At 38.3% G+C, this 26,610-nt stretch overlaps 1 protein-coding gene across 3 annotated transcripts; it reads left to right on the top strand.

The window, feature by feature from the left end:
• Positions 1–5,610: 5,610 nt before the first annotated feature.
• Positions 5,611–26,603, top strand: LOC118412158 (coronin-2B-like). Of its 3 annotated transcripts, XM_035814865.1 has the most exons (14): positions 5,611–5,812; positions 7,299–7,463; positions 11,247–11,355; positions 14,605–14,713; positions 15,479–16,065; positions 19,039–19,233; positions 20,623–20,739; positions 21,113–21,262; positions 22,302–22,466; positions 23,003–23,122; positions 23,633–23,737; positions 24,470–24,679; positions 25,420–25,662; positions 26,041–26,603. In XM_035814865.1, the coding sequence occupies exons 5-14, from the start codon at positions 16,009–16,011 to the stop codon at positions 26,200–26,202; spliced, it is 1,524 nt and encodes a 507-aa protein (XP_035670758.1). In that variant the 5' UTR covers positions 5,611–5,812; positions 7,299–7,463; positions 11,247–11,355; positions 14,605–14,713; positions 15,479–16,008; the 3' UTR covers positions 26,203–26,603. The 3 variants fall into 3 exon arrangements, with proteins under 3 accessions (XP_035670758.1, XP_035670759.1, XP_035670760.1); XM_035814866.1 differs by lacking the exon at positions 15,479–16,065; XM_035814867.1 differs by lacking the exons at positions 14,605–14,713; positions 15,479–16,065.
• Positions 26,604–26,610: the final 7 nt, after the last annotated feature.

Genomic DNA, 26,610 nt, shown 5'->3' with positions numbered 1-26,610 from the left:
TTGTCTTCACCCCAAGTCTCTGCCGCGGGCTGTTCCAAAAGAACAAAACGGGCTTTTTCTCCTAATGATCAAGGAGGGCTATGGTTTATAAACGTACACTGAACGATATCGATGTTGCTTTAGTATGCTCTAGACCAGCAATGTATGATTATTGTAAAAAAAATGACTTGAGTTGCTATTTACAAAATTTCCTTTCACACTTAAGAATTCAAAGACATAGAATTAGGGGAATATGTGTGAATGCCTCAATGGGTTACGGGAAAGTAGACAATATGTCACTTTGGGTCAAAGGTTACGCGAAATGTTCACCTTCTTGTCTGTGTGTATCTTCTTTGATGATTTTATTGAGCAAAAAAGGGTGAAAAAAATAGCAATTTTAACACAAAATCGAACTTTCGAGCCCCCGTAGAACGTTAGAACTATGTTCTAAGGACCCGGGGTCAATGACCGGTAGCTATGGAACCCGCCCGGGAGATATGGAACACGATGTTCGAACGAGGTCAACGACCGCTGCTACGCAACGCGGAAGTGTCCGCCAGTCAAATGATGACTTCATCTTACTTTGGACGGCCTGAATTGAGGCAGAAGCCGTCCTCTGAATGATTTGTGGAATTCATTTTGCCAAGAAGTAATAAAAGATGAAGAAATTAATTACAATTAAGCTACGTACAGTACACGGTGGGAGTGGCCGGCACAGCACAAATCCCTAGGCACAAATTAGCACAAGTCAACGCAAAAGTTTAATGTAGCAGAAACCTAACCCCTTGAAGTTTGCATGATTGACAGGCGGACGGGTTTTGAAGTGGGCAGGGCGGAACGTATTGATAATGAGGGCATAAACAAACTACGTACATCAAACGTAAATCAAAATTGTTTGCTAAGAATAAAAGAAATTTATGAAATATGGATTGCGGGCTCTGAAATGATTGAGCAGTTCAAAATATGAATGAGTTTACACAGATGGACTGTGACAGGAAGCATAACGAAGATTTGCAGCGTACTGTGAAGATCACGTGCAGTGTGCAGGGGTAGCCATATCAATTTCTGGTCTGAGAGTGCTCGGCAACTGCGGGACGTGAACGAATAGATTTGTGGCAATTTTAGCGATTACGCTAACCAGCTGTTTCTGTCAATTTGTGCGATTTATAGGTTGGTAAGGCCCCCTTTCCACTAGACGGCGATCGCGCTGCGCTCTTACTGAGACATAAATAGGATATGTGTAACCTTCGATTTCACACTTGGTAATCATAGAAAACGTAAACGTGTGACTGAGCATGCTGAGGAGAACCCTTCGCGCTGCGTAGTACAAGCGGCAAACTCTGTGAGACGTTTTTGTGAATGTACATTCCGAATTTGTGCTAACGTTAAGCTAGACAGTGCGCCGTAACTTGGTAGGCTTGTTTTAATTTTGCTCTCTTCAGAAGAATTCAATTCTATAATATTTTGGCTTCCCTTTGACAATAAAATTGTGACTGTATGTACTTCTTGTCTCATGTGAGGCTGTATCTAGCACAATCTAGCTGATGTTTTCGCGGAGAAATGGGCTAAATGCACTGTTTGTGACAGTCCGACTAAGAATATCATTACGAAAAAACAACACCGCCAACATCAACAAATCTCTGCCTACCTTTTGGGAAATATCTCCGACATCTTAATTTTTAAAGACAGTCAGCCTACATTTGTTGCAGCTTGTCAGACACCTGTAGATTCGGTCCATATTTTATAAGCAGTTAATTAAAGAATCAAAAGCAAACCTATTTGTCACGTTTCATGTAGCGCCCCGCCCCCATATAGAACGCAAGCATGTGAGGTCCGATCGGCTTACCGGAGACCATTTTGAAAGTACCTCACACATTTAAATTCACATATTTTGAGATTTTTTTTACTTCTATGGTAGCAATAACTGACAGTTAATCGGGGCCGGGAAAATGACAACAAAAACATCGGCGCTAGCACGATGCGACTGACCAGAACAGTAGGGGGAGGGGCGCGGCACCGACTGGGTTCGACCAGTCGCTTCTCGCTTCTCTCTCGCCGCCGGCGGGCGTTAGGAGTTATCATCTAAGTCAGCACCGTCCGCAAACATCCGCTGATGTTCTACAGATTTTTGCAAAATTTGTCTATACTTACGCGCAGAGTTTGTCCGTCAACAATGACGAATAGCGTAAAATTTAACTTATTCTTATGTTATCAACTGAACTTCGCGGCGCGCGTCCTGCACCAAGTCAGAGATTATGAATTTCCGAGTGATTCAAAGCTTTAATTTTTTAACATTTGAATACATATTGTCGAAGGAAACCAGTTTTTTAACCATGGCTCTCTAGCCACAAGCCAAGAAATTTCTCCATGGCCCTCCCCCAAGCCGAAAAAAATTCCTAGGCCATGACCCTCCCGCAGATGACCGCCTTCCCCACGCTAAATTTCGTCGAGTAAACCATGTTGACGACCGTCAGAAACCTTTGTGGACAGACTGCCCCTGTGGCTTATAGCTATGGGACTCAGATGAGGTGATGATGAGAAACCCTGTTTGAAACAACATTGAACATTGGGTTCATTATTCAAGATGCATAACGTTACACATAAAAAAATTATCAACAATTATTTGTACCTTCTTGACTTATCCTGTATCAACATCTTCAACTAAATCAGTTTACCCTTCAGGTAGAAATGCTAGGCTAGACCATGTGAAGGTAAACATTCTGCATTTGCTTGCAAATGTTACCTTTCTAGTTGTTGTTTGTTTTGACAACATCAGCAACCTCGAAATAAATGAGTACACCAATTGAACTGAAACCAATTGATCCATTATCTTGTTATTCCACAATGTAGATGTCATCTATACATGATTTTATCGCGTATTTCCAGCCTTTTGATTAAAATTACCAGCTGTATATTATCATTAATGTCAGAATCTTCTCAGTTTCTTGACTAAGTGATGTAGTCTGTATGTTTTGAATATCTTCCCTTTTTAGTGTATTGAGAGTACCGATGTTTCAGTTCGAATATTTATCTGCAAGCTCACACTTGTACGCAGGCAAATACACAGTATCATCATACCCCGCTCTCTTTAACTATGAGCAAACGACAAACAGGCTAAGTGCCATTTTTTGCCACCTCATTTACGCAAAGATTGTTACAGGTGTAAGATCTATTTGTTACTCTCTCTTATCTACTTATTGAAAGAAGTAAAGTTTTAACGACAGGAGGTGTTCGTTTGACCTACTTTTTGACCATAATTATTCGCCAGAACAGTTACTAGTATATAATGGACTAAAATGTACATAAAAGACGCAGGTATCTGTGTCATATTGTACAGTAGTACATTTTTTGTATCTTAATAAGTGGTTTCAACCCATCTTTTCCTTTTCTCATCCAAGCTAAGGTTAATAGCTGTGATTGCAATGCTATAACTACGGGCTTGTTAGTTAATTATCAGGAGTAGTTTGACAACATGTTGCAAGACCAGGTGGACTGACGTTGCTAGGGAACGGCTGGCGGGACAGATCCAAGCAGACGTGTCAGATGGATAAAAAAGAGAAGAATTTGGCCTAATAGGCCAGGGACAAATACGTTGTTATGGTATTTCAGTCAGACTTTTGCAGTCTACCCAGCTATCCAGTCGGCCGGTCAGGGATGCAATCTAAGCCCACTCCTTTTTAATCTATTTGTTAATGATCTTCCAGACAGATTGTCATCACCATTATGCGACCCTGTAATACTAAACGATACCCCCATAAGCAGCCTTCTCTGGGCTGATGACCTTGTGCTCATCTCAAAATCGGAAACGGGTCTGAAGCATTGCCTAGAAAGACTAGATAAATTTTGTTCTACTTGGAAACTATCGATCAATAGAGAAAAAACTAAAGTTATGATATTTTCAAAAAATGGGCGAGCTAACTATAATAAACGCTCCCCCTTTCAGTCACAAGGACAACCTATAAATTTCACAAACTTTTACACTTACCTAGGAGTAGACATCACACCATCAGGATCATTTCACCGTGCCAATAAACAACTCAGAGTAAAAGCTATGCGAGCATCCTTTAAACTTAAATCATTGCTAGCATCAAATCATAATCCCTCAATATCTCTTGCCTTGGATTTATTCCAAAGCCTAGTCAAGCCGATCTTGCTCTACTGCGGGGAAATACTTGGAACAAACGCTCAAAGCAAAGAGCTCATCCTAAAAGGAATTAAGCAATATCCGAATGAAAGTGTTAGGGATACAGTATCAAACATCATTTCCCCGATACTGGGACCGGATGTAAATATACTTAAGGCTATCCGTGTTGGCAGGAAATATGATACATCATCTACCCGTCCTGTTCTTGTTCGATTTAAGAAGTATACTGACAAAATGAATATTACATATCAATCAGACGCCCTGAGAAATCAGAACGTAACACTAGAGCAGCCTAATATTTCCTACGAGATTCCCGATCTAGAACATGTACTGCTTAACTACTGTAATGTATTGCTTAGTGTTCCTAGAAGTTCTGTTAACGCTGCTGTACTGGGCGAGCTGGGTGTGTTTCCACTGTATATAGACACCCAGACACGACTGATTAAATATTGGCTTAGATTACACAATATGTCTAATGATAGAATTGTTAAAAAAGCGTACGACACTGCTGTTGCTCAAGAACATGAATGGATTACACATGTACAAGATATACTATGCAGACATGGTTTCCAAAATATTTGGCTAAACCCTAATGTCGATGCCAAATATTTTGGAAACATGTTCAAGGAACGCCTAAAGGACACATATCTTTCGAACTGGAGACAAAAGATAAGAAACTTTAGTAAACTGGCAACATATTCGAAAATTAAGACAACCTTTGCGCTAGAAAACTATCTTTTATCAATTCAAAACAGATCATTCACTAATAGCATAACAAAACTAAGGATTGGAGCACATTGTTTAGAAATTGAAAAGGGTCGTCACAAAAATATACCATCCGAAAAGAGAATGTGTCCCATCTGCAAAGACAGTATTGAAGATGAATACCATTTCCTGATGATATGCCCTTGTTATGATGAAGAAAGGAAAAAGTTATTGACCATGTGTAACAACAGAACAACACTACCTAATACAAGTAGAGAAATATTCAATGTAATTCTATCATGTCCCGACTCCATATCTGTCCACCTAGGCCAATATATATATAATGCTATGCAAAAGAGAAGTCGTGCTTTAACAATGTAAAATACACTATGCCGCCTTATTTTCTATTATGTTAGATTAGTATACTCATGTAGATAGTTCGTAGTTGCTAGTAATACATGTTACTTGTCATACATTGTACCTGATACAATCGTTGTGCAATAAACTTGACTTGACTTGACTTGTTCACTCCTACCTGGCTTTTATTCCTAACTTGGCCAAATTCCCCTATTACTATTCGGCTAGGTGGGAGACTATTCTAATAGTGTCATATCCCCGCAGAGCAAATATACGTCTGCATTGATTGGTGACTTGATCTTATTTGTCCAATCAGCATCAACATCATATTCCAGACGATATTGCTTGCAGTTCTACTATGATCCGCTAAATGATAGTGGCGTCCTTGTACTGCAGCGAGTTCATGAAGTTGCAGATGACGGGCATCGTCTGTTTTCTTAGCGAGCTGTTGAGGCTCCTTCATTTCGGAAATCCACCGTTGGATGCACATGTATACGTGCCATCCAATTTGTGTCTCTGTGTGTGACAGTGGCGGGCATTTCCCCAGCCAAACTGCGGACCTCAGCTGACAAAGTTTGAAAGATTATTTTTAGAGAGGGAGACGAGGAGGGGCGCTACGTACGCAAAGTGAGTAAGATTTACCCCACTGTAGACGACAACGTGTCAAATTATGAAGCCTCGACTGATGAGGGATCTGGACCATTTTTAAACCGGAACCTCTGGCAACGTTTCTTTTTGTGCAGATTTTCTTGTTGTTGACTTTTGTTGTTTAAAATGATGCAGTGCCGTACACTCAAGAAGCGACAGAAGAAGAAGAAGCGACATTTTGCAAAATTGTCAAAAAGTGCAGTTGAAAGGCGACAGAATTTCGTTAGCCGTGTTTGCTTGAAATGTTGTGTAAATTGTTGTTATACAGGCCATTTCACATTAGAAATTCTAGGTATTATGTCAAAGGGGGGTAAAGGCCCACAAATGTAAACAAGCCCGTCTGGGCATTGTCAAGGACGTTATATGAGACATTGTTATGCAATTTGAAACAATAAGCCCTTTCACAGAAGTCAGAACGCATGTGTGACGACAGGAAATTGAGGATTTCTAGGTAATACTGTAAATGCAGAAAGTTACACTTTGACATATTACCTAGTAGAATTAATCTGTCACCGCACATGCATTCTGACTTCTGTGGAAGGGCTTATTTGTCTGGTTGCCAAACCCCACTTTTTTAGCAAGATTTTTTGTTGTTTCTACATCAGTGTCTTAAGATATCAAATAGATGGCTATTTGCCACCAAATTGTCAAGACCACATCATGTTCGGGACAAGTGATACGTTGAAAAATGGCTATGATAGAATATCCTCATTAATTATGCTAATATACCCGCCATTTGCATAATGAGGATTTCATTTTGTACATTTTGGTCCAAGCTACCTACATACCAAAAATTATGAATATCCATTATTCCTATCTTGAGTTATCTACTTTGGAATTTTTACCCTACAAATGCCCTAGCCGCATGAATGAGCTAAAACTTAAGTTTAAGGCCATTTTTTCCTTAACAGAAGAGCAATCTAACCCTTAAAAATCATGTCCATAGTTTGTTCTGAATATGTGATACAAAAACCGGAAGTTTCGCTGCAGTACCATTAAAAGGGAAGTTGCTAGTAGTGTCCATACCCCCATTATTGCCCGTAGTCCCCCATTATATGGCCATACTCCCAGTAGTTTCTGTACCCCCAGTATTGTCTTTACCCTCACCCACAGTAGTGTCCATACCCCCAGAAGTGTCTCTACCCCTAGTAATGTCCATACCCCCAGTAGTGTCCGTACCCCCAGTAGTGTCTGTACGCAGAGTTTCTACCCCTAATAGTGTTGTAATTCCCCATAAGTGTGGGGTAAGTGTTGACCCCTCAGTAGTGTCTGCAAATTCATTTCTCTGTATTGTTCTAAACAAAAAGATTATACTAAGGTCCATTCCTATCAATTAAGTTTAATTGGCCTGTGCTAATTGGCCTGTGCTGTTACTAATTATTTGTAATTAACAGAAATAATTTGTCATACATTTTGATATACAATGGTTTTCAACGTAACTTTTCAGTCTAACATCTGGTTGCAGGAACATCAACACTATGGCAAAGGTCATGGACGGATTCGGGTCAAGGCCCTGCAGGCGTGAGGTCAGAGGTCATGGCCACCTGTTGAAGGAGCCCTTTGTTGTGTGTCTGGGAGAGCGAGGTGTGTGTACATGGTGGCCATTCACAATCACAAGGACTAATGGCAGGTAATGTTCAGTGTTTTCCAATTCAACAGTGTTCTTACAGATACATTTTTGTTATAACCAACAGTGTAGTACCTTAAAATCCTTTACAACTAACACTGTAGTACTTTAAAATTTGAATTCTTTACTCGTAAACTTTAAAGTTCAGCAGAAGTAACGGTATGCCATGTGTCAACATCATACAATGGCATTGACAGCATTTGTCTGTGTTGTACAATGTGTATAAAGGCTGTACAATATGCACCATTTCTGTACTCTGATGTATATTTACATACATTTTAAAGTAATGTCAGAAGTGGTTAACATCGGTTTTGAGCTGAGCACTCAGTTGAATCATTGACAGAAATGACAGACTGAAGTGGTCTTTGTTAGCATTGGTCATCCGAAGGAAACCAAAATGTTGTACAGCCATTTCTAGGTTTGCAGTCAATACTGACAACCAAGATCCGCACATTAAAGTCAGCTTCCTACCCTCTTCAGAGGCGGCGGCAGCAAATTTCGTTTGGGGGGTGCGAACTTTTACTGACAAAATTATGCCGCACATGTAGTGCCGAATTTGAAATCTTGACCCTCTAAAACGCCATTTCCTGCGTTTTGACTGCCAAATTTTGCTGCGAGACTAAGCTAACTTTGATGGCAATTCTGTTAAAAAGACACATGGTTTTAGCGAGGGCGATGCCCCCCAAATATATTCACGATTTCGAGTGTGGAAGGTGCAAGCTGTCGCAAGGTTGGTCTGGGGAAATTTTAAAATCTGCACCCTCTGAAACCCCATTTTCTGTATTTTGAGGGACAAATTTTGCTGAGGGACTATGCTAAATTTTTGTCAAAGAAAGATGTTTAAGGGGCGATGACCCACGCCTCAACCATTTCACCATGTCGTTGTGAGCGCCGGAGGCACACTTAGTCATCCGCGGCTAGGGAGGTCCGGAGAAAATTTTGAAATCTTGACCGCCTGAAACGTCATTTCCAGCATTTGAGGGCCACATTCTGCTTTTAAACTAAGCTAAGTACGAAAGTTAAATTTCTATTAGTTTAAAAGTTTTTTGAGAGCGACGCTCCCGCAACATATTGTCCTACGCCGACATGGCCGAAGACGCGAGCCGTCACAAGGGAACTCTGGCGAAATTTTTAAATCGGGACTCTCTGAAACGTCATTTCTTGCGTTTTCAGGCGTAAATTTTGACGTTAGACTAGTTTGATTGAATGAAATTTCCATCATCAAAAAAATACACAAGGTTTCAGGTTGATTTTTTTGGGGGGCGACGCCCCCCCAACATATTTTTCGGGGGGGCAGCCGCCCCCCCTGCCCCCCCGGTGCCGCCGCCACTGCTCTTGTATGAAAAGAAATGTTTAAAAATATGCCATAGTATCCTAGAAGTAGTATTGTTCTTTTTATCCTAAGAGCACTTAAATGAGCTTGAAAGTTCCTGAAGGGCCCATCAACATTTATTTGACATTTGCTGTATACAAAATCAATAAAGAATACATCCTTGTAGTGAAAGCAAACAGAGTGAAATACTCTTCAACAGTAGTTAGGGGTAGTACACTAAATTAGGGACTGTCCAGAAAGCTATGCAGAGGGGAGATAAAAATCAGGGAACAATCAAAAATAGATTTTAGGGTCAAATATTGACTGTAAAAATGAGAGGAACTTTCTACAAACTATTGACCTTTAAAGAAATGTTTCCATACCCCCTTACCAATGCATCATGGTCGATCCCTTAGTGATGAATATCAGTGCCATGATCACAGTCAGTACTAGACATTTCCCAGAGCTGTAATGTCTGGATTTTGTCTTCACTCTTGAATACATAAAACATTCCATCATAATTACCATAGAAATGGCTTCAGGCCTGCATATCTCTTCATCTGAGGTAGGCATTGGAACACTACCATTGAGCATAGACCTGGGGGAATAGTTGAAAAAAATTGTTGATGATTTTGTTGTCAAAGCAGGTTTTACTTCAACCATCCTGTTTATTCTGTTAAGTAGTGACATTCCACCATTTTCACAACTTAAACTTCCATTGGTTTAAGTTTTTCAAGGCATTAAACCAATTTTTTCAATAACACCTGTTGGATTAGCTAAAAAGAAAGTAAAAAAAGGTCAAAATTCCCTCCCCTTTCACAATGAAAGCAACTTAGAACTGAATTTATCACATTTTTCTAACATACAGAGCTTAGACAACAACACAACACAACCCTAGTGAGCAATTAGCGATCAAAATGTTTCATCTTCGGTTTTAAGTGCAGAATATTTGATGCACCAGCCGACTTGTTCATTTGAATGAGCCCAGTCGTTATCACTAATTGCCAGTTGTTTGTCCACTTCATTGGAGAATGCTTCAGTTTCCCTTTACAGTTTGCTGATCTTAAAGCTTGGAGAGTAGAAGAACAAGAAATGCGTGATCAGATAAAAAGAATATTGTGGCCATATTGTATTGAAATTTACTGAGGTGCCCCAAATATTAATGGAATTTCTTCTGGGGCTCGACAACAAGGACAAGTAGTGAAATACAAATACATAAACAGATGTACACATGTAGTTTGAATTCCTGGTCTATCGTTTTCTGCCTCACATCAGATACTGTCTTAAATTCACTTAGTAAATAAATGCATTCCACAACTTTACAGATTTTAAAGTCTTATGTTGACTTGTATTATAGTATATTTTTCCTGGGAGTTTATATATACTTTCTAGGGAACAATCAATGCTGAATGTAATTGGCACTCAGCCAATTGCTTTAAGGAGAAGAAATTTATTGTTTTATCCCCAGCAGTAATTCAATTGTTCTTCATTGATAACATTGTATATATCTCTTACATTTTCCGAAACATTGCATTCAGGTCAGTAATGCTAGGATTTTGCCCCTTTAACTTGCACATTTCCATGTTTTGAAATCTGACCCCATTTTTTTGTCCGATCCTTTGAGTCTGTTTCCCTTGAGAATACTCAATACCCAGTAGTACAATAGCCTATTATGTGGGACAAACCATTTTCCCTCTGATGTTTGTGTCATAATTTTACATTCGTTCATACGCTTTTTCATCAAGAACAATATAACAGTTATTAAGGGCCATTTTCATGCTTGAAGAACACCTTTACGACCATATGTTGATGTAGATTTTCTTGACCTGTAACTCCTCCCAGTACAGCCTGTGATTGCTATAATTATTGGAGTGTTTTGGCTGCAGTATAACCCATAATCCAATTGGTGTGCCCTCACCAGGGGGAGGTTCATTAATACATGGTTGGAGAAAGGTCGGACAATTCTGTCATTTTAGCTTTAATATATTATTTCTAAAAATCTATACCTGACGGTAAAACATTCATTAGGACATCAATTTAGATATTAAAGCTTGAAGTTTGATGTGAATAAACTGTCTTGAGACCAGTGAGCATTACTTCAACTCAACCCCTATATTATAAGAGAAACATTGTGTCCGTAAGTTCCTTACGGTCACAAGTCTTGCTTCTTAGATAAGTTAACTAACACTTAGCTTTTGATGACACTTTTTTACAAAACCATAGTATGGAAAGAAAGTGTAATGACTGTCGTTTTGATTTCATTTTCCTAAAATATGATACATAATTCATTTTCTTATTTGAAGTAGTCAGAGGTGTCTTCTAGGTAATCTTTTAGTAGATTTTACCCCTGATTTTCTAGATCCTCACCAGAATTGCCTTTGAATGTATTTTTACGGAAGCACTGAAGAATTAGCCATTATCTCCCTTCTGCATCGTTTATGAACTTTCCCCTGCTATTTCCACCTTCATCAAAGGATCGATGACGAGGGGTAGCAACCTGTTCCATAGCGAAGCCGGCGCCACGTTATGAGGTCATGCAGCTAGCAGGCTCGTACGAGCGGAAACAAGCGGACCACTCTGAAGGTAAAGTAGGCCTTTCTATCGAACCACTTCTTTCTTTTAACCCACATATAGCTTGGAGTGGAACAAAGCATTATGTTCTGTTTTAAGGTAAGTTGGATTGGTGTAATTGTCTCTGGTAGTATCCCAGTAGTATGCTGGTTTTCTGCAGAAAAGTATTCTTTAAGAATCTTGTAGTACAGCACATCTTGGACCATTGATGTACATTGTACGTTAACACGAATTTCCTGGGTTGTTCATTGATTACTCGTTATGCAGTATAATTGGCTCATTTAGAGAACATCACTTAACCACGAGCCAGCTGGTGCATATTATATGGAACACAAACCATACTGCATGATGCCATTATGATAGAACAGGTTGTCACCATCCAACTGAGAATTGTATTGCATTTGTACTTAACTGTTGCAGCATAAAGTTAATGTTGTTTAACCTTATTTTTGCTGAAGTTAAGTCTTTTGTCTCAAAATTTGTTCTTTGCCTTAGTATGCATGATAGCAACAAGGAGAGGGTATAACGTAATAACATCTATGTTTTCATATCTAAAGTGATATATATGTTATCTGTAAGATATTATTCTTTAACAAACAATTTATGATATAAGATAAAATTCAATGTTTTTATTTGGTCCATCATGTTTTATTGATAGGTCCCTTGCTAAATCACTAGGTATAGGTGTTCTTGTGCTAGTATATCATAATACAGGCCATGAATTCCCATGGGTATGATAGTATAAACAACATTGTGATGTTCTCTTGCACTAAGGTAGTATCCTAGTTTTTCTTAGAAATGGACCAAGAGATAGACTAAAGACAGACTTTTCAGAAATGCACAAAAGTATGCTTTTATTCAAGCTTTAAAAAATTGTTTTAAGAAGCTAACAGAAAATAAGATAAATTTCAGAATATGCCACCCACAAACCAAAAATTATCAATTGTCAAAGAAAAAATGAAACAATTTACATGGAAAAAAATCACATAATAATATATCAAACCTCACTATGGCGACTTCTTTTAAGGAATCCCTTGTGCTTTGACATACATTGGATTACATAATGAAATATGTAGCATAATGACCAAAATCATTAAAGCATGAAATATGATATTATGATTATCATAAAGCAAAGTCTGGGCAGCCATAAGTATTAACCTGTTCTTTTCCTTTTAGCTCTTACCGTTAAGATTTACTGTTAAGGGTTCTGGTGTTGCAAAGATTAAAGTAACTCAAATTCATTACAGGAAATGAATTGTATGTCCTAGCAGGGGATAGCGTAATAGAATATGAAATTATTACAGAAGCCACTAGGGGGGCTGAAATCTTATCATTTCCAACTTTTTTGTCACAGCAGGACTACCAACACACCAAGTATGAAACCAATCCATCAAGCACCATTCTTGTGTTATCTTAAGCTTGTTGACCAAATTAAGACACACAGATCTACAAACTCTGCCTAAAACATATAATAACCTCTACTACCATACATTTGTATACGTCATGCAGGTAATGAATTCCGTAAGTCATTGGCCTTTGCCTTTCTCCATGTATTAGTAATTGGGACTTATACTCAAAACACTTACTTCAAAACAATTTAGACACCTGAATGCAAAACATGACACCTGAATGCAAAACAATTGTGAATGTTCCTACATATGCTGCCCAAATACGTGTATACAGAATATTGTAAGAATTTAGTTATATATAATATACAGTGCTACCAGCTTAAATGAAAAAATCTGTTTAGAGTTAGAGTTACTAGCAATGTAACCATGTTAACTACTTTGAGGTGTTATCCCCAGATTGCTAAGTGTTCAGGGTCCTAACCCCATTGCAGGTTCCTGTGGTTCCCATGATTTAAATCACTGGCCAGTCATTGATGTATTGATGTTCAATAGTGCTGAGACTTCTGTGGGTCGGTGTGGCTCTGTGCCAACATGCCGGGTCAGACCTCAGGACTATCACTGAGATTGTGTGGGGAAATTACCCACAGTTCAATCCCTGCCCAGGCCCCTGTTCTCAAATCTGGACGTGTTACCAAATACAATGTAAACTTTAAAGATAATATTTTGGGTGCACCTGTATTTGTATGTTAAAAGTTTTCAACAGCATTTGTCAATGACTCTTAAAAGAGGAAATCAAATAGGAAATTTAAGGTACTTTTTAAAGATGCTTCTTGATGCACCATCTGCTTCTTTGGATAATAATAATCTCTCATTTGTATCCATTTTCCCACAAAAAAATTTTCAGGCAGTATGTTTGTCCATTTTGCAGCTTGTTTGTATGATAGACAAAAACTGATACAGGTGCAGATATCATTGCATAGTATGATAAATATGGTAAGTCAACATGGCCTGATACTCAAAGAGTAGAAATGCTAAAGAGAAACATGAAGACATTTATTAAATAATAGTATTTTTTGCTTCACAATACATGTAAATCCGTCTACATTTTACCAGGAAAAGTTTTCAGAAGCTTTACTGAATGATTAGTCTAGACAGATATGGTAGGTCAATTCCAGGTATAACTAACAAGTCAGCCATGGCTGGCTCCCCATGTGGGGAAGGAGTCAAGGTCAACATCAAAGCTTCCCCCAGGTGTCACCCCTTTGTCAACATCAGCAATCTTGCACGCTATGACATCATTGGTTAGGGACACAGTAATTCAATTAGCTGTTGTCAAGGTTTTGTTTCTGTTTCAAGAAAGTTAGGAAAAGAGCACTGGTCAAATCTTTGAGAAAGTCATTAGTAGTTAATTTATTTATTTAGTAATTTGATTTGTACTTGTCAAGAATAATTTGATTTGTACTTGTCAAGAACATTTCAATTCCAAACTTTTGCATGATGACTTAAGACAAAATCTTCATAATGTTAGATTCATTATCTTCTACTAGGAAAAACTTTTGATTCTTGAAAAGGAAACTCTTTTCAAAATTCTAAAAAGTTAGGTTTATTTACTCAATTGAATAATAGTCTTAAGTTACAACATCAACAGTCAAGTTCTTTGTGTCAGCTCCAAACCAGAGAACTGTTTTGTTTGTGCCCCGCTTTGTGTACGGACCACCTCACCTTTCAGCTGGTGGAAGAGTTAGAGTTACAATAATGAGTTCTTCAAATGCAGCCCACATACCCAAGCTGTTTGTGTGCCCTTGGGTGTGCCCCGAATACCTGACAACTTAGTACATAGTTGTGATACTATGGACAAATGATGAAGCTAAGAGTAACTTTGAAGTTAAGAAAAGCTTCTTTGCTGTGGCAGTGTTTCTAAAGGAGCCATTGAATGCAGTCTGGAGGGATTTTCTGGGTTAGTCAGAAGGCAGCGGAGTTGGAGTGGAAAACAGCTGAGCCTTTCTTCTCACAAAACCAAGGTCAGTATAATACAGTTACTGTAACGTTTCATTCTGTCACAATTTGATGATGTAACGTTGCAACTTCACAGATTTTAGAAGTCACATTCAAGATGTTGTGTTTTCTAAAAGGTCTAGTGCTGTTGTATAAGACTAATTCTCAATAAGCAAAACTTGAATATCCCATTGGTCATACTTTGAGTATCAAGTGACTGTTCCTCTGTTTTCACCTGTCAGTGAGTATTTGCAGACAAAAAGAAAAAACTTCAACTTGGACTACATCAATTTATTTCTTACCACTATAAATCTGTCTTTGGTTTATTTTCTGAAGCCGAATATTCAATGCAACAAATTTGGCATCCTTAATTCCTTAATCGTTAAAGATTTTGAAGATAAAGTACACATATTTTAATTTTAAGCATAATCATACCATTCGTTTAATGTAAAATTGTACATTTGGTGATAAGAGATTGGTAAATTCAAATTGATACTTACTAACATAATCAATGTCTAAAATATCTGCAAGGTTGAGTGTGTTAGCCCACCAATGTCTGAATCAATGCATTACGTGGGTCTAAAAGGGGTTTACAAGATTCCAGGTAATCATTAATTGTCTGAAATGTTTTTACTACAATCTGAGCAGCTGGAATATATTGTTTGGATTAAGTGTTTTCTCCTATAAATAAAATCATTTTGTTTTGAATTTTTGGATGATGAAAACCAAATATTAACTTGATGCTGCCTTGATAATATGATGATTTCTTGGAACCATCTACCCTTGGTCAGGTGTATATGAAGACCACCAGCTGAACAGGGGAAATTTATACCAGCCTCATAAAAAATGCATCCGAAATGTCTGCAGACATTTTCCCTTGGGAGCAACATAATGCTGGCCAGGCAGGCTGCATGAAATTAATGGCTAGATTGTCTAATCTATTCATTACAAAAATATTGCATGCATATGTAATAACATTTGCCAATGGTGTGTCATGGAAAATCATTTATGATAGTTTTTTTTGTTTAACATGGATGCATATTTCTTATGCCACAATTTGTGCTAAAAATCTGTTTCTTATGCCATCAATTTCGATATTGTCAAAACATAGCATCATCATCTCAACACTGTCATCTGGAAAAAAATCAGTCTGCACATGAAACAATGAATGGACATATTTGTGCCCAATGTAAATAATAAGCAGTTTAGGGGACGGTAAAGCTAGCGTGGTATTCCGCCCTGTTTTGAGTTTAACGGCCGCTGCCGAGGCAGGTATATATCATGTACTGAGGACGGAAGATGTTGATGTAAGGCTGTAGCAATGATGCAGGGGTTCGCTGCCGATATCTGCGCAAAGGGCGAGGCGCTCATTGCACAGGTAACTGATTTTATAATCATGATGTGATCAAATTGTGATTTTTCTTACTATTGATCTTTAAACTGCTTCTAATTAGTCACACGGCACTGTGAGTTCTTATATCATAGGGGTGATGTGAATTGTGATGATCCTTGCCTTAATGCTTGCCAGTATCATCGGCATGATTTACAGATTTCTGCTCTGTGTAGTTTATAGATTTTTCCATTGATGCTCTAAGGCCGATAAATGAGAAGGTGAATAAAGCACAAACTGCTGGTATTTTTAGACAAATTTTTCATAGGCTACATGAAAAGAGCCAAATTTGAATGGCAGGACATTTTTACTGTGAAATAAACCATCATGGCTACCGTACCTTGCTCCATTACCATTTGATATTGGTACAATTAAATGATACAGTATATATAGTGTTCTATTTTAGTGAAATATACTAAATGATTAAGACAACCTTGAATTTTTTGACAATTGCAAAATTACATTGAGAGAAATTGCATTATTTCCAGGCTGAAGCTGTGAAAACGTTTAGCGATTCTGACAGCTCATTTTTGCTGCCCCTGTCCCTAGAGACCAATACTGTCCCAGTGAATACATTTCATTTTGTTCAGTTTTATTAGATGTTTCCTCATCTGCATTATAAAATGTCAATATCAGCAGCAAAAGCTGTCCTAGTAATGCAATTTCACTTATTACTGAAATTCTCTTCCTGGAAAATCCAATTGATATTCTGCAGTGCCTGTGATTTGATCCAATCTTACGTCCATCATTTGTTACACTAATGAACTTTAACCTGACGCTTCCTTTACTGCAATACAGTGTTATTGTTTTTGTTTTTTTTTCAGAAAATGCAATTCCCATAAAATTTTTGGCAGGCAAATCCGACTTCTTCATCAATTTGTATCATTGCTTAATGATCTGGAGTGAGTCATAATTTTCTCTGAATGAAAATATTTCAAATCAACAATAATTAGATTTTTATAGAAAATATTATTTTTCAATAAAGGTTACATGTCATCATTTGCAGACAAATTAATATTCGTATAATATATAGTGAATAGGTTATTTGTGATGCTTTTATAGCCTTCCTAGCTGGTAAATCATTTAGTATGCTGCTGTGAAAAATCTGATGTAATGTCTGACAGTTGCGTGATTGACAATTATGTCATTCAGCTTTATCTGTTGATATCTTTTCTAACAATTAGAAAATGTATATTTCAGATTATGAATTAAAACTTTAATTTAATTATGAAAATAAAATCTACTATCACTCCTTTTTGTGCTGAATGTATAGAGTAAATTGTTTGCCACTCAATTTCAATTGTCTATGCAATATAACATTGGCATAAAACTATTTCCATTTTATACACTGAGTCAGGCTTCATTTATATCATAAGGGTTATAATATTTTGAATCATCTATAGTGACATCTAAGTCTCAAGACACTGAGCTTTTTATGATATATTGAACCTCCTTAAAATTCTGGATTTGTTAGACTCCTTCAAAGATCTGCAGGGCTGGTCCATTTATTAGAGGAGCATGCACTGAAGAACATTTTAGAGCACAGTTTGTTAATATACACTTGAAAGTTGAATCTCTCCAAATAGCATATACCACTAGTCAGGTACATGTAGGTTTACCTTGAGCTCCTTATTATTACTAATCCCTGAGAGGTAGGAAGCAGAGTAAAGCACCCCCAATTTAATGGTATGATCCAAAGAAAAAGCAGGAGGATATTGCCTCCCAGACATTCCAATGTTATGTAGGGGGTGAAATGATAACTTTGTTGGCACTCTTTCCACTTGTCGCAGTTCCAGATGGTATCTCAGGCCAAGATTCAGATCAAAGATCACGTAGACCGTTCCACAGCATTGGACACATTAGGGGGTTTCCAGACATTTGTTTTAAATTTGGCATCCATAGGAAAATTATACAAACTTGTTCAAACAGTCAGTTTTGAAGAGTATTGTTCAAAGAGTCATATTTGTTTTCTAGTAATGCTTAAAAGCGTTCCTATAAAAAAATTTAATTCTTGTACCCCCTTCTTCTGATATTAATCTGTTGACCCATAGTTATCTATTAGACGATTCCCCTACAGTCTGTTTTTAGTTAGATTGTCAACACTGGGAGACTGAGTCAGCCATTTCAAGGTGGGCGGTCAAACGCTATGTTTTGATTTTTCTCTCGTTGCCTGGTATGATATTACTTATCGAAATATCAGTGGAAGATAAGTTTATTCTAATGACAGCTTTTGATTCATTATTAAGTTACACTATGAATTAAGGATGTCATAAAATTCTTAAGTTTATTCTTCAACTTACATATATACATGTAGGTGTAAAATTGTATATACTATAGTATGTAGGAGTATAGGTATGTAGGCAGATCTGTTCCTACCTCGTAAGTTTTACCAGCTTGCCAATTAGAAGGTTCAATAATGTTTTCAGTGCCCTTGTGTATGTTTATATGTTTGTGGATAACATGGCCAGAGAAGCTTTTTATGAACAGCCCAATATGGTATTTGGGTAAAGGGGTTGGAAAAAGTCAAATTTCTAGTTGCTTTTCTACCTTAGTAGGTACAGTAGAACTTTCGGTTTTGACATCTTGTGTTCTGGACATGCTATGGTCCTTATTTTGAGTGGTAGAATATACCTAATGACATATAACACAAAAAATAATGTAGCATACAGTTATCAATAAAGACAGGACTGTTACTCTAAACAATATGATAATCTTACTCTGTCAACATCATTTGTTCCTTACTTGATGCAAAGCATATGATTTGTGAAGATTTGCATAAAATCTCAGTGACTGTCATCTGCAACCATTATCAACCAGTCAGCTATCATTGAATTATTTACTAGTACCTTATCTGTTACATAAATGAGATACCATTCATGGTATTCTCTTTGTTGCCTTCTGTACTTTATTGCCCATTGTTTTTTTCCGTTAAACTTTCAATAATGTTCCTTTGCTACACAGATGTCGTGGAAGCTTCGGAGTTCCAAATTCCGTCACGTGTACGGCAGTCCGGCGCGGAGGGAGCGATGTTATGAGGGGCTGCGTATCTCCCGGAGCGCACACGAAGGAGAGTTCTGTGCCGTCAACCCCAAGTTCCTCGCTGTGGTGACGGACGCAGCATGTGGGGGGTGCTTTACTGTTATACGCTTAGATGAGGTGAGTTCAACTAATTGATTCAAAGTCACCTATGCAAGACTTCCAATGATATAACTTAATCTATAAGAAAGTACATATAACCAATAACTTTGTTGGTATGACTGTAGTTTGGAAAGACGCAGGGGCAATGTAAAGTTGATTGTCACAGTCTAAAGTAGTCAAAGTTGCTATGTTACCCTAAACAGATTTTAGGTACAGGTACATGCACACGGGTTTAGGTGGTTCAGACCTGTTTCTGTACCTGAACTACTTGTTCAAATACAATGTATATGAAGGTCGATCTTTGAGGACGATAAAAGTATGTTTGAACTTATGGAAACAAAGACAAAAATCGTCCCCATGTTGACAACAAGAAATTGTTACTGTAACAGTAATGCATTCTTCCTGAATGTTTGCAAAATGTCTCTGCAAGTTAAAGTTTGGGATGTTTTTACCATTCAAAGGGACTGCTTGCCCTGATTTAAAGTGATCTCTTCTGTCAGTTCCCTTGTGTACTAAGTGCTAAGTGACAGACAATCAGTCCCTCTGTGGATGATCACATGTGTTGTGGATTATCAGGTACAGTACAGGTACACCAGGGGCTCAGTATTTTGGCCCTGTACCTAATTGATTGTACTGGTATGACAGTCAGTACACAGCTCTAGTTGAAAGAATGATTGTTTTCCTCTATATGGTATCTACTTTTTCTGTCATAATTTGTACATGTATAGTCACAGGGATGGATTAGCTTTGAAAGTTGTTCCTCCTTGAAACAAAGTTGTCTATATTTAACTTAATACTGATAAGCAGAGTAATATGATAGAAATTATCTGTGTATCTAGAAAGATCAATCAATTTCATTTTCTTTGTAACATATAAGAGAGGCAATAGATCTAGAATCTGTAATCTGAAGATAAGACTTCACACGTGTGGTGGGTGTGGTCAGTTTCCTGGATGAGAGAGTCTTTCAATAGCCTCAAGTCTTGATATGGTGCCAGCCTGCCAGGATAGGAGAATTTACACAGGGACAGGGTTGAACCTTTGTAAAGATTATATACATGTGCATGTAGGGCTCAATACATTAGGGTGTTGCTAAGGGAACTGATTAACAGTTGAAATTTCTTGGTTTCAAATTTGCTCTTGCTATCAGTATTAATCAGGGCATCCAAAAGAAGCCCCACCTGGCATTCTTTGAGAAAATTGCAGGTTGTTCAGTTCAGCACTGGGAAGATGATGAATATTCCCAATAACTGACCAGCCAAATACATGTAGATGCAGCATTTTCTTGATGTCAATTGTCTTTTAAAAAGTTGCTCAAGGATACTTTTGGTTTGCTTTATTATGATAAGTTTATTACTGATATTGCAAATGTATCATGCAAGTTTCATTTTCTTATTTCTTCCTGCACAGACAGGGAAGATTGACCCCATGATGCCAAAGGTCATAGGTCACCAGGGCGCAGTACTGGACGTCAAGTGGAACCCTTTCAATGACAACGTCATTGCTTCCTGCTCAGAAGACACATCGGTGAGTTCTGTTCAGCAAGGATGGTAGTAGGGATGTGTGAAGACGTTTATATCTTTTTTCGTATTATGTTGAACTTCTTTTGTCTGTGTCAACTAGACAGCTCTACAAACATTTTTTATTCTTTTGTTACTCTATATCTTCTTTCTACAAGGTTTGCACTGATCCAGTAGTTGTTGTAAGTTGCTTTTATTGGTAGTGTCATATTTAGAAGTTAATGATTTTTTCTTAGTCCCTCTTGTGTCTTTCACAGTTCCTTTTGCTAAGAAACTATATGGAATGTTAGCAAAATGTATTTGCAATGTACACAGTGCGTTGTATTTAATGACAACTTGAAGGAAACTGTAAGTATGTTGTATGTATTAACCCACCCCAGGTCAGGATATGGTACATCCCAGACGATGGTTTAGAAGATAACCTGTCGGAGCCATTGATGTCGTTATACGGCCACCACAGACGGGTCACCAACATACTCTGGCACCCCACCGCAGAAAACATCCTTCTCAGCTCAGCATATGATCACAAGGTCAGTCAACAACTCTCTGAACGCCACTATTGTGTAGTGATTGTTACCACCACCCATGTGTGTAGTGGTAGGGTCCGCTAGTGCTTACGTCACGCATGACGTGGTGCCTGTTGTTCACCAGCATGGGTTCCATGAGATAGTTACCAATAGACTGTGTTCCTCGACTATGTGCTCACTGTCGTCTTTGAGTCGTCACCGTACGTGTTCCCTATTGGCGGAAAATGTCATATGAAATGTTTGTTAGAAGGGTTGGGTACAAAACCATATTTTCTTGTTGGACTGGTCCAGAAAAAACTGACCTGAAAAAAATCAGCAGACCGGATGTTGGACCAATTAAAGAATGAACAAGAAAACAACAAGAGTGAAGTAGAGGAGAGTTGACAGCTTTCATGCTGAATTTACTTTCCTTGGTGCTGAAATGCCATTAAATCAAAGCTTACTGAACTCTAGACCTTTAGAATTCGGCAAATCTGCTGAAGTTAGGTCTTGTTTGTGTTACATGTTGCTGAATGTACAAGAAAGTTTTAAATGCACAAAAAGAGTGTGCTTTCCTCTACATACTTGTTGTACATTTTATCTTTGAGCCATAACCTGTTTTTTGTAGTGATATTTGACAATTATTCATTAGAAAGTCATTCTTATTTTGCCAAATTCAAAAAAATATGATCATTATTATGACATAGTAGTCCTTTGCTTACAGTTGGAAACAGGAAAATTTCTCCCATTTGAAACCTTACTATTTCCTTGGTGCTGAAATGCCATCAGATAACCAATATTTATTTTTGTAGTCAAGAACTACAGTTAAACCTGTACTAGTAACCACCTCTATAATGGATCATTTTTCCAGTACCCATTTTCATGTGAAAACGTTGGAAAAACAATAATTTTCCCTTCAAAGAAACACCAATTCTGATCTATTTTCAAGATGTGCCTCAGCAATGTTTGTGTGTTTGGGTCACTACTGATAGGTGTATCTGTACTATGTTAACGGGTTTTAATGATTGATAAAAACATGTAGTAACTTTGTTTTACTGGCCAGATCCTTGTGTGGAACGTGAACACGGGGCAGGCGGTGACGATCATCACGTGCCACACAGACACCATCTACTCCATGGCGTTCAACACGGACGGCAGCCTGCTGGCCACCACCTGTAAGGACAGGAGGTTAAGGGTCATCGACCCCAGAACAGGCAGCGTCACAAGGGTCAGTTATAGTCCACATGGAAAAGATGATACTGTAAATCAGGGTTGTAGCCAGTCTGAAATCATTTTCAGACCCCTTTATTTTGAATTCTATCCAGCGCCCAGGGCGCGACAATCCTAAGGCATGCTCCCATGGAAAATTTTGAAATCTAGACCATCTAAAATGCTATTTCCTACATTTTGAGGTGTAAATGTTGCTGGTAGACTAAGCTGTTCAACGACATCTGTTTTGGTGAAAAATTACACAAGGGAGACAGTATGTTTTACATCTTTCATATCAATTTTTGTCCGTCACAGAGGATGGAATGGGAACATTTTTCTTCCTTCCCCAGCTGCAAATTCCGTCAAAGGACGGAAGGAAGGGTAATGGATACAACCCTGCTGTACATGCTAGCTCAGTCACCAATTAATGGAATTCTATAGATGATTAGACAAGATCATGCCTTGGGTATTAGAAGAGTTTCTACTTCTACATAGTACTATTATCACATTATAAACTGTAGCTAATATTTGTTCTGCCTGTATATTTGCACTTAGGAAGGTCAGTGTCACACGGGGCTGAAGGCCTCCAAGGTTCTGTTCCTGGGAACATCCAAGAGACTCCTGACTACAGGGTTCAACAAGCTGAGCAAGAGGGAGTTCCGCATATGGGAAATGGTATGCAGCTGTCAAACCATGCCTCTTCATGTTACTATCATTTCTTTCAAACTCGTTGAGGAAAACAAGAAATATCCTTGAAGGTTGTGTTGCATCTTTTTGAAATCTAAATTTTGTATGGCAGAACTTCTTTATAACACTTCTACTACATGTGTACTAACGTTATATGTATATCTCTTTATTTGGATCTTGTAGTCAGTAAGATGTAGTCTGTAAACTAAAATCTACCCAGGTGATATTTTTGCGATGCCTATTTCATGGCTGATCAAGGAAAATGCAAATGAAATCTAGGAGGCAAGAAACAAGAAAAAGATTAAATGTTGAAAATCGTATTTATGTTCTTGGTATCATATAAATGGGGTTACTTCTAAAATGCCCTTGTGTCCTCTTTGATTTGTTACCCCATATTTATTGTCTTTGTTTATTTTTCTTATTTATTGTCCTTTTCACAAGAATTTTCATCAAATGTATTAGCACTGTTGTGACCTTCTGTCATAATGTTTCTTACAGGATGACCTTTCGCGACCCCTAGCCCATGCGGATCTAGACACCGCCTCTGGAACAATGTTCCCTTTCTACGACAGTGACACACACATGCTGTTTATCGCTGGAAAGGTATGAGATTCTGTGCTAATGCAGCTGTGAAATATGACAAAACTTTTACAGCATATATACTTTTCTCCTCTATCTTTACGTGAAGATTGTTGTGAATCAAATTGTTTTGTCCTGGTCACGGTGAATTTTTTTTGGTTAAAATCAGTCACTTTGAAATTGGAAATACATCTATCATATTAGGAATTTGTAATTTCACTTCATTCCTGTATGCCAGCTTGTTGCTAACCGTAAAGAAATGTTTTTATCATTTACAAACTCTCCTTGTCCTTGGTGCTGAAATGCCATCAGTTGACAGTGTTATGGTTTTGGAGTTTCACCGGCGGCTGTGAAACTGTGAAATTGAGAAAGAAAAGTATGACGCTTTAAATGTATTCTTGTCTTTATCTTTCCAGGGAAGATTTTTTTTTGATAATTTTTTTGTCAGGCTTATATTTAGCGAGGTCTTAGAGCAATCAGATTTTTCAATTCCTAATTCGTAGTGTCCAGTGTTTATGAGTTCATAGCCTCTGGTGAAATTAAAGGAAGAATATATTCCCTTGTTCAAGACCAGTTTGATTTGTTGGTTCTAAGATATGAAAAAATTCAGCTAAACTAGAATGTGAACAAAAGGTGAAGATAAGTTGCACCTTTGTTCGAACAGTTTTAGGATGAGTATAGCCAGACTGAAGTTTTCTCCCATCCCTCTGTTTTTATTTTGACCCGTTGCAACATTTTTACACAATCTCCTTCCAGGGCGATGGTAACATCAGATATTACGAGATAGTGACAGAGAAGCCATACTTCTACGACCTAGCAGAGTACAAGTCCTCCTTCCCCCAGCGTGGTTTGGGGTTCATGCCAAAACGGGGGCTCAACACCAAACGCTGCGAGATCTTCAGATTCTACAAACTCCACTCAGCGAGAGGCCTGTGTGAACCTGTCAGTATGATAGTCCCAAGAAGGGTGAGTACTTGCATCTTTTAATCTGTTGACAAATGCATTCCATTTCTCCTCTTAGATCTGGTGAGTACAAGTTTTGAAAGGCAACAACCTAATTTATATAGGTTGTTTGAGCTATGCACAATTAAAGAGTAGTCAGTCTAGTGCACACTGAATCAAGAGATTACAAGTTCCTTTCCTAGCTTGATGATGATTATTCTTACTCCTTCAAAGTGTAAATGGTTATCTGGCTTTAATCCAGGGTAGGCAAAAAAGGTGAATATATATGGGATGGGGAGGCTATGCATTCCCATATTGTCTGCAAGACACAGGATAACAGCCCCCTGTCCCTATGGCCTCAAAAAATCTATAATGGTATCTTCCTTGTGACCCTTTGTGAGATGACAACATGACCTTGTGTTTAGGGCGGTTGAATTAGAATCTCTTAATACGGTTCTGGGTTCAACCCCTGGCAAGTCTCAGTGTTGTGCCCTTGGGAAAGGCATGAAACACCTTTTTCCTCACTCAACTTAGGTGAAAATGAGCAACTAGCTTTGGTCAGGACATCTTCTTGGAGGGAACGTTATGTCAGAAGTCCCAGGTTTTTGGAGAGCCACACCTCAAACATGGTTAAGATCCTATCAACATTACCTGTCCATCTGAATGTGAATGGACCAAAATTATAGTAAGTATTGGATTGACATCTTGAAAAAAATGTCATGTGATATGTGGTATATCTCTTTTCTTACCTTTCCCTCCCACAGTCTGAGCAGTTCCAGGAGGACATCTACCCGGACACGCCCGGGTGTCGGCCCTCCCTGTCGGCGGAGGAGTGGCTGAGTGGGTACAACAGACCACCGGTCCTGATGTCATTACGGGGACACTACAGCCCCAGCTACACTCCCAAACTTCACCTGAACGTGCCTACCACGAAACCTACCATCACCAACGGCCATGACGGGATGGACCCTGCAGATAACCTAAGAAGTCCAAAAACAGAAAATGAGGTAAATGAAAGTAATGTCACAGTGCATCAGGTCCTTCAAATTTTGCAGTGGTGACTACCACACTGAGAACTTAAAACCAGTCTTTAAAAATTGTTAAATTGTAAACTGTACAGTATGTGACTATAGTGCGATCACAAACTTGAAACCACTGCAAAAATAAATCACCGCAAACTTAAAGGCATTTACAGTACTTCTTACATTGAACAGCCTTGATAACAATAGCAAGGCCTTGTACTTTATTTCAGTTAGTACCAGTAACCAATACTTTGGATCGCACTGTCATTCTTGGTCACAACCAACAAACGATAGTAAGTGTGAGTTATAAAATGGTAAATTCGAGCACCATAGACTAACCAAACTTGTCTATTTTTCCTCCAGCTGCGCAGCATGGTATTTCGACAGGAAGGGGAAATTCGCAACCTTCGAGAGGAGCTGAAGTCACGTGACGTCCGAATACGTCAGCTTGAACTAGAACTACAAAACTACAAAAAAAGAGAATCTCCAGACAATCGTGACAGAGAAGAAAGCATGGAGATTTGACTGTTAAATCAGAATTAATTGCAGATTTTTAATGAATGATCATATCACAAATGTGCAAACACCTAATTGTAATTAATATGCCAGCAGCAGAATAGTACATAATTTGCTGAAACAGCACAGCATTAGGCAGAGTCAAAGAACATGTGATCATCACATGGCGGACATGTGATCAACACATTATAAAGATGTGGTCAATTCTCATGATAGATGAACCTACACCAAAGTTTCCTCTATGTATGGGAGGCTGGTCATCGTTACCTCAAGTATAGACACCTGTTCTATGCAAAAACCTGGCATGTTGAGCATGTGACACACACGATAACCATGTGATTTACATGTGATTAACATGTGACTCACACATGACAGTCATGCAGTCTACACATGATAGATCTAGTGGGATGCTACAGT

This window comes from Branchiostoma floridae, chromosome 3 (assembly GCF_000003815.2).
Source record: "Branchiostoma floridae strain S238N-H82 chromosome 3, Bfl_VNyyK, whole genome shotgun sequence".
In the NCBI taxonomy this organism is placed as follows: Eukaryota; Metazoa; Chordata; class Leptocardii; order Amphioxiformes; family Branchiostomatidae; genus Branchiostoma; species Branchiostoma floridae.
The sequence above is the reverse complement of the archived record's forward strand: the minus strand, read 5'-3'. Positions and strand labels throughout refer to the sequence as shown.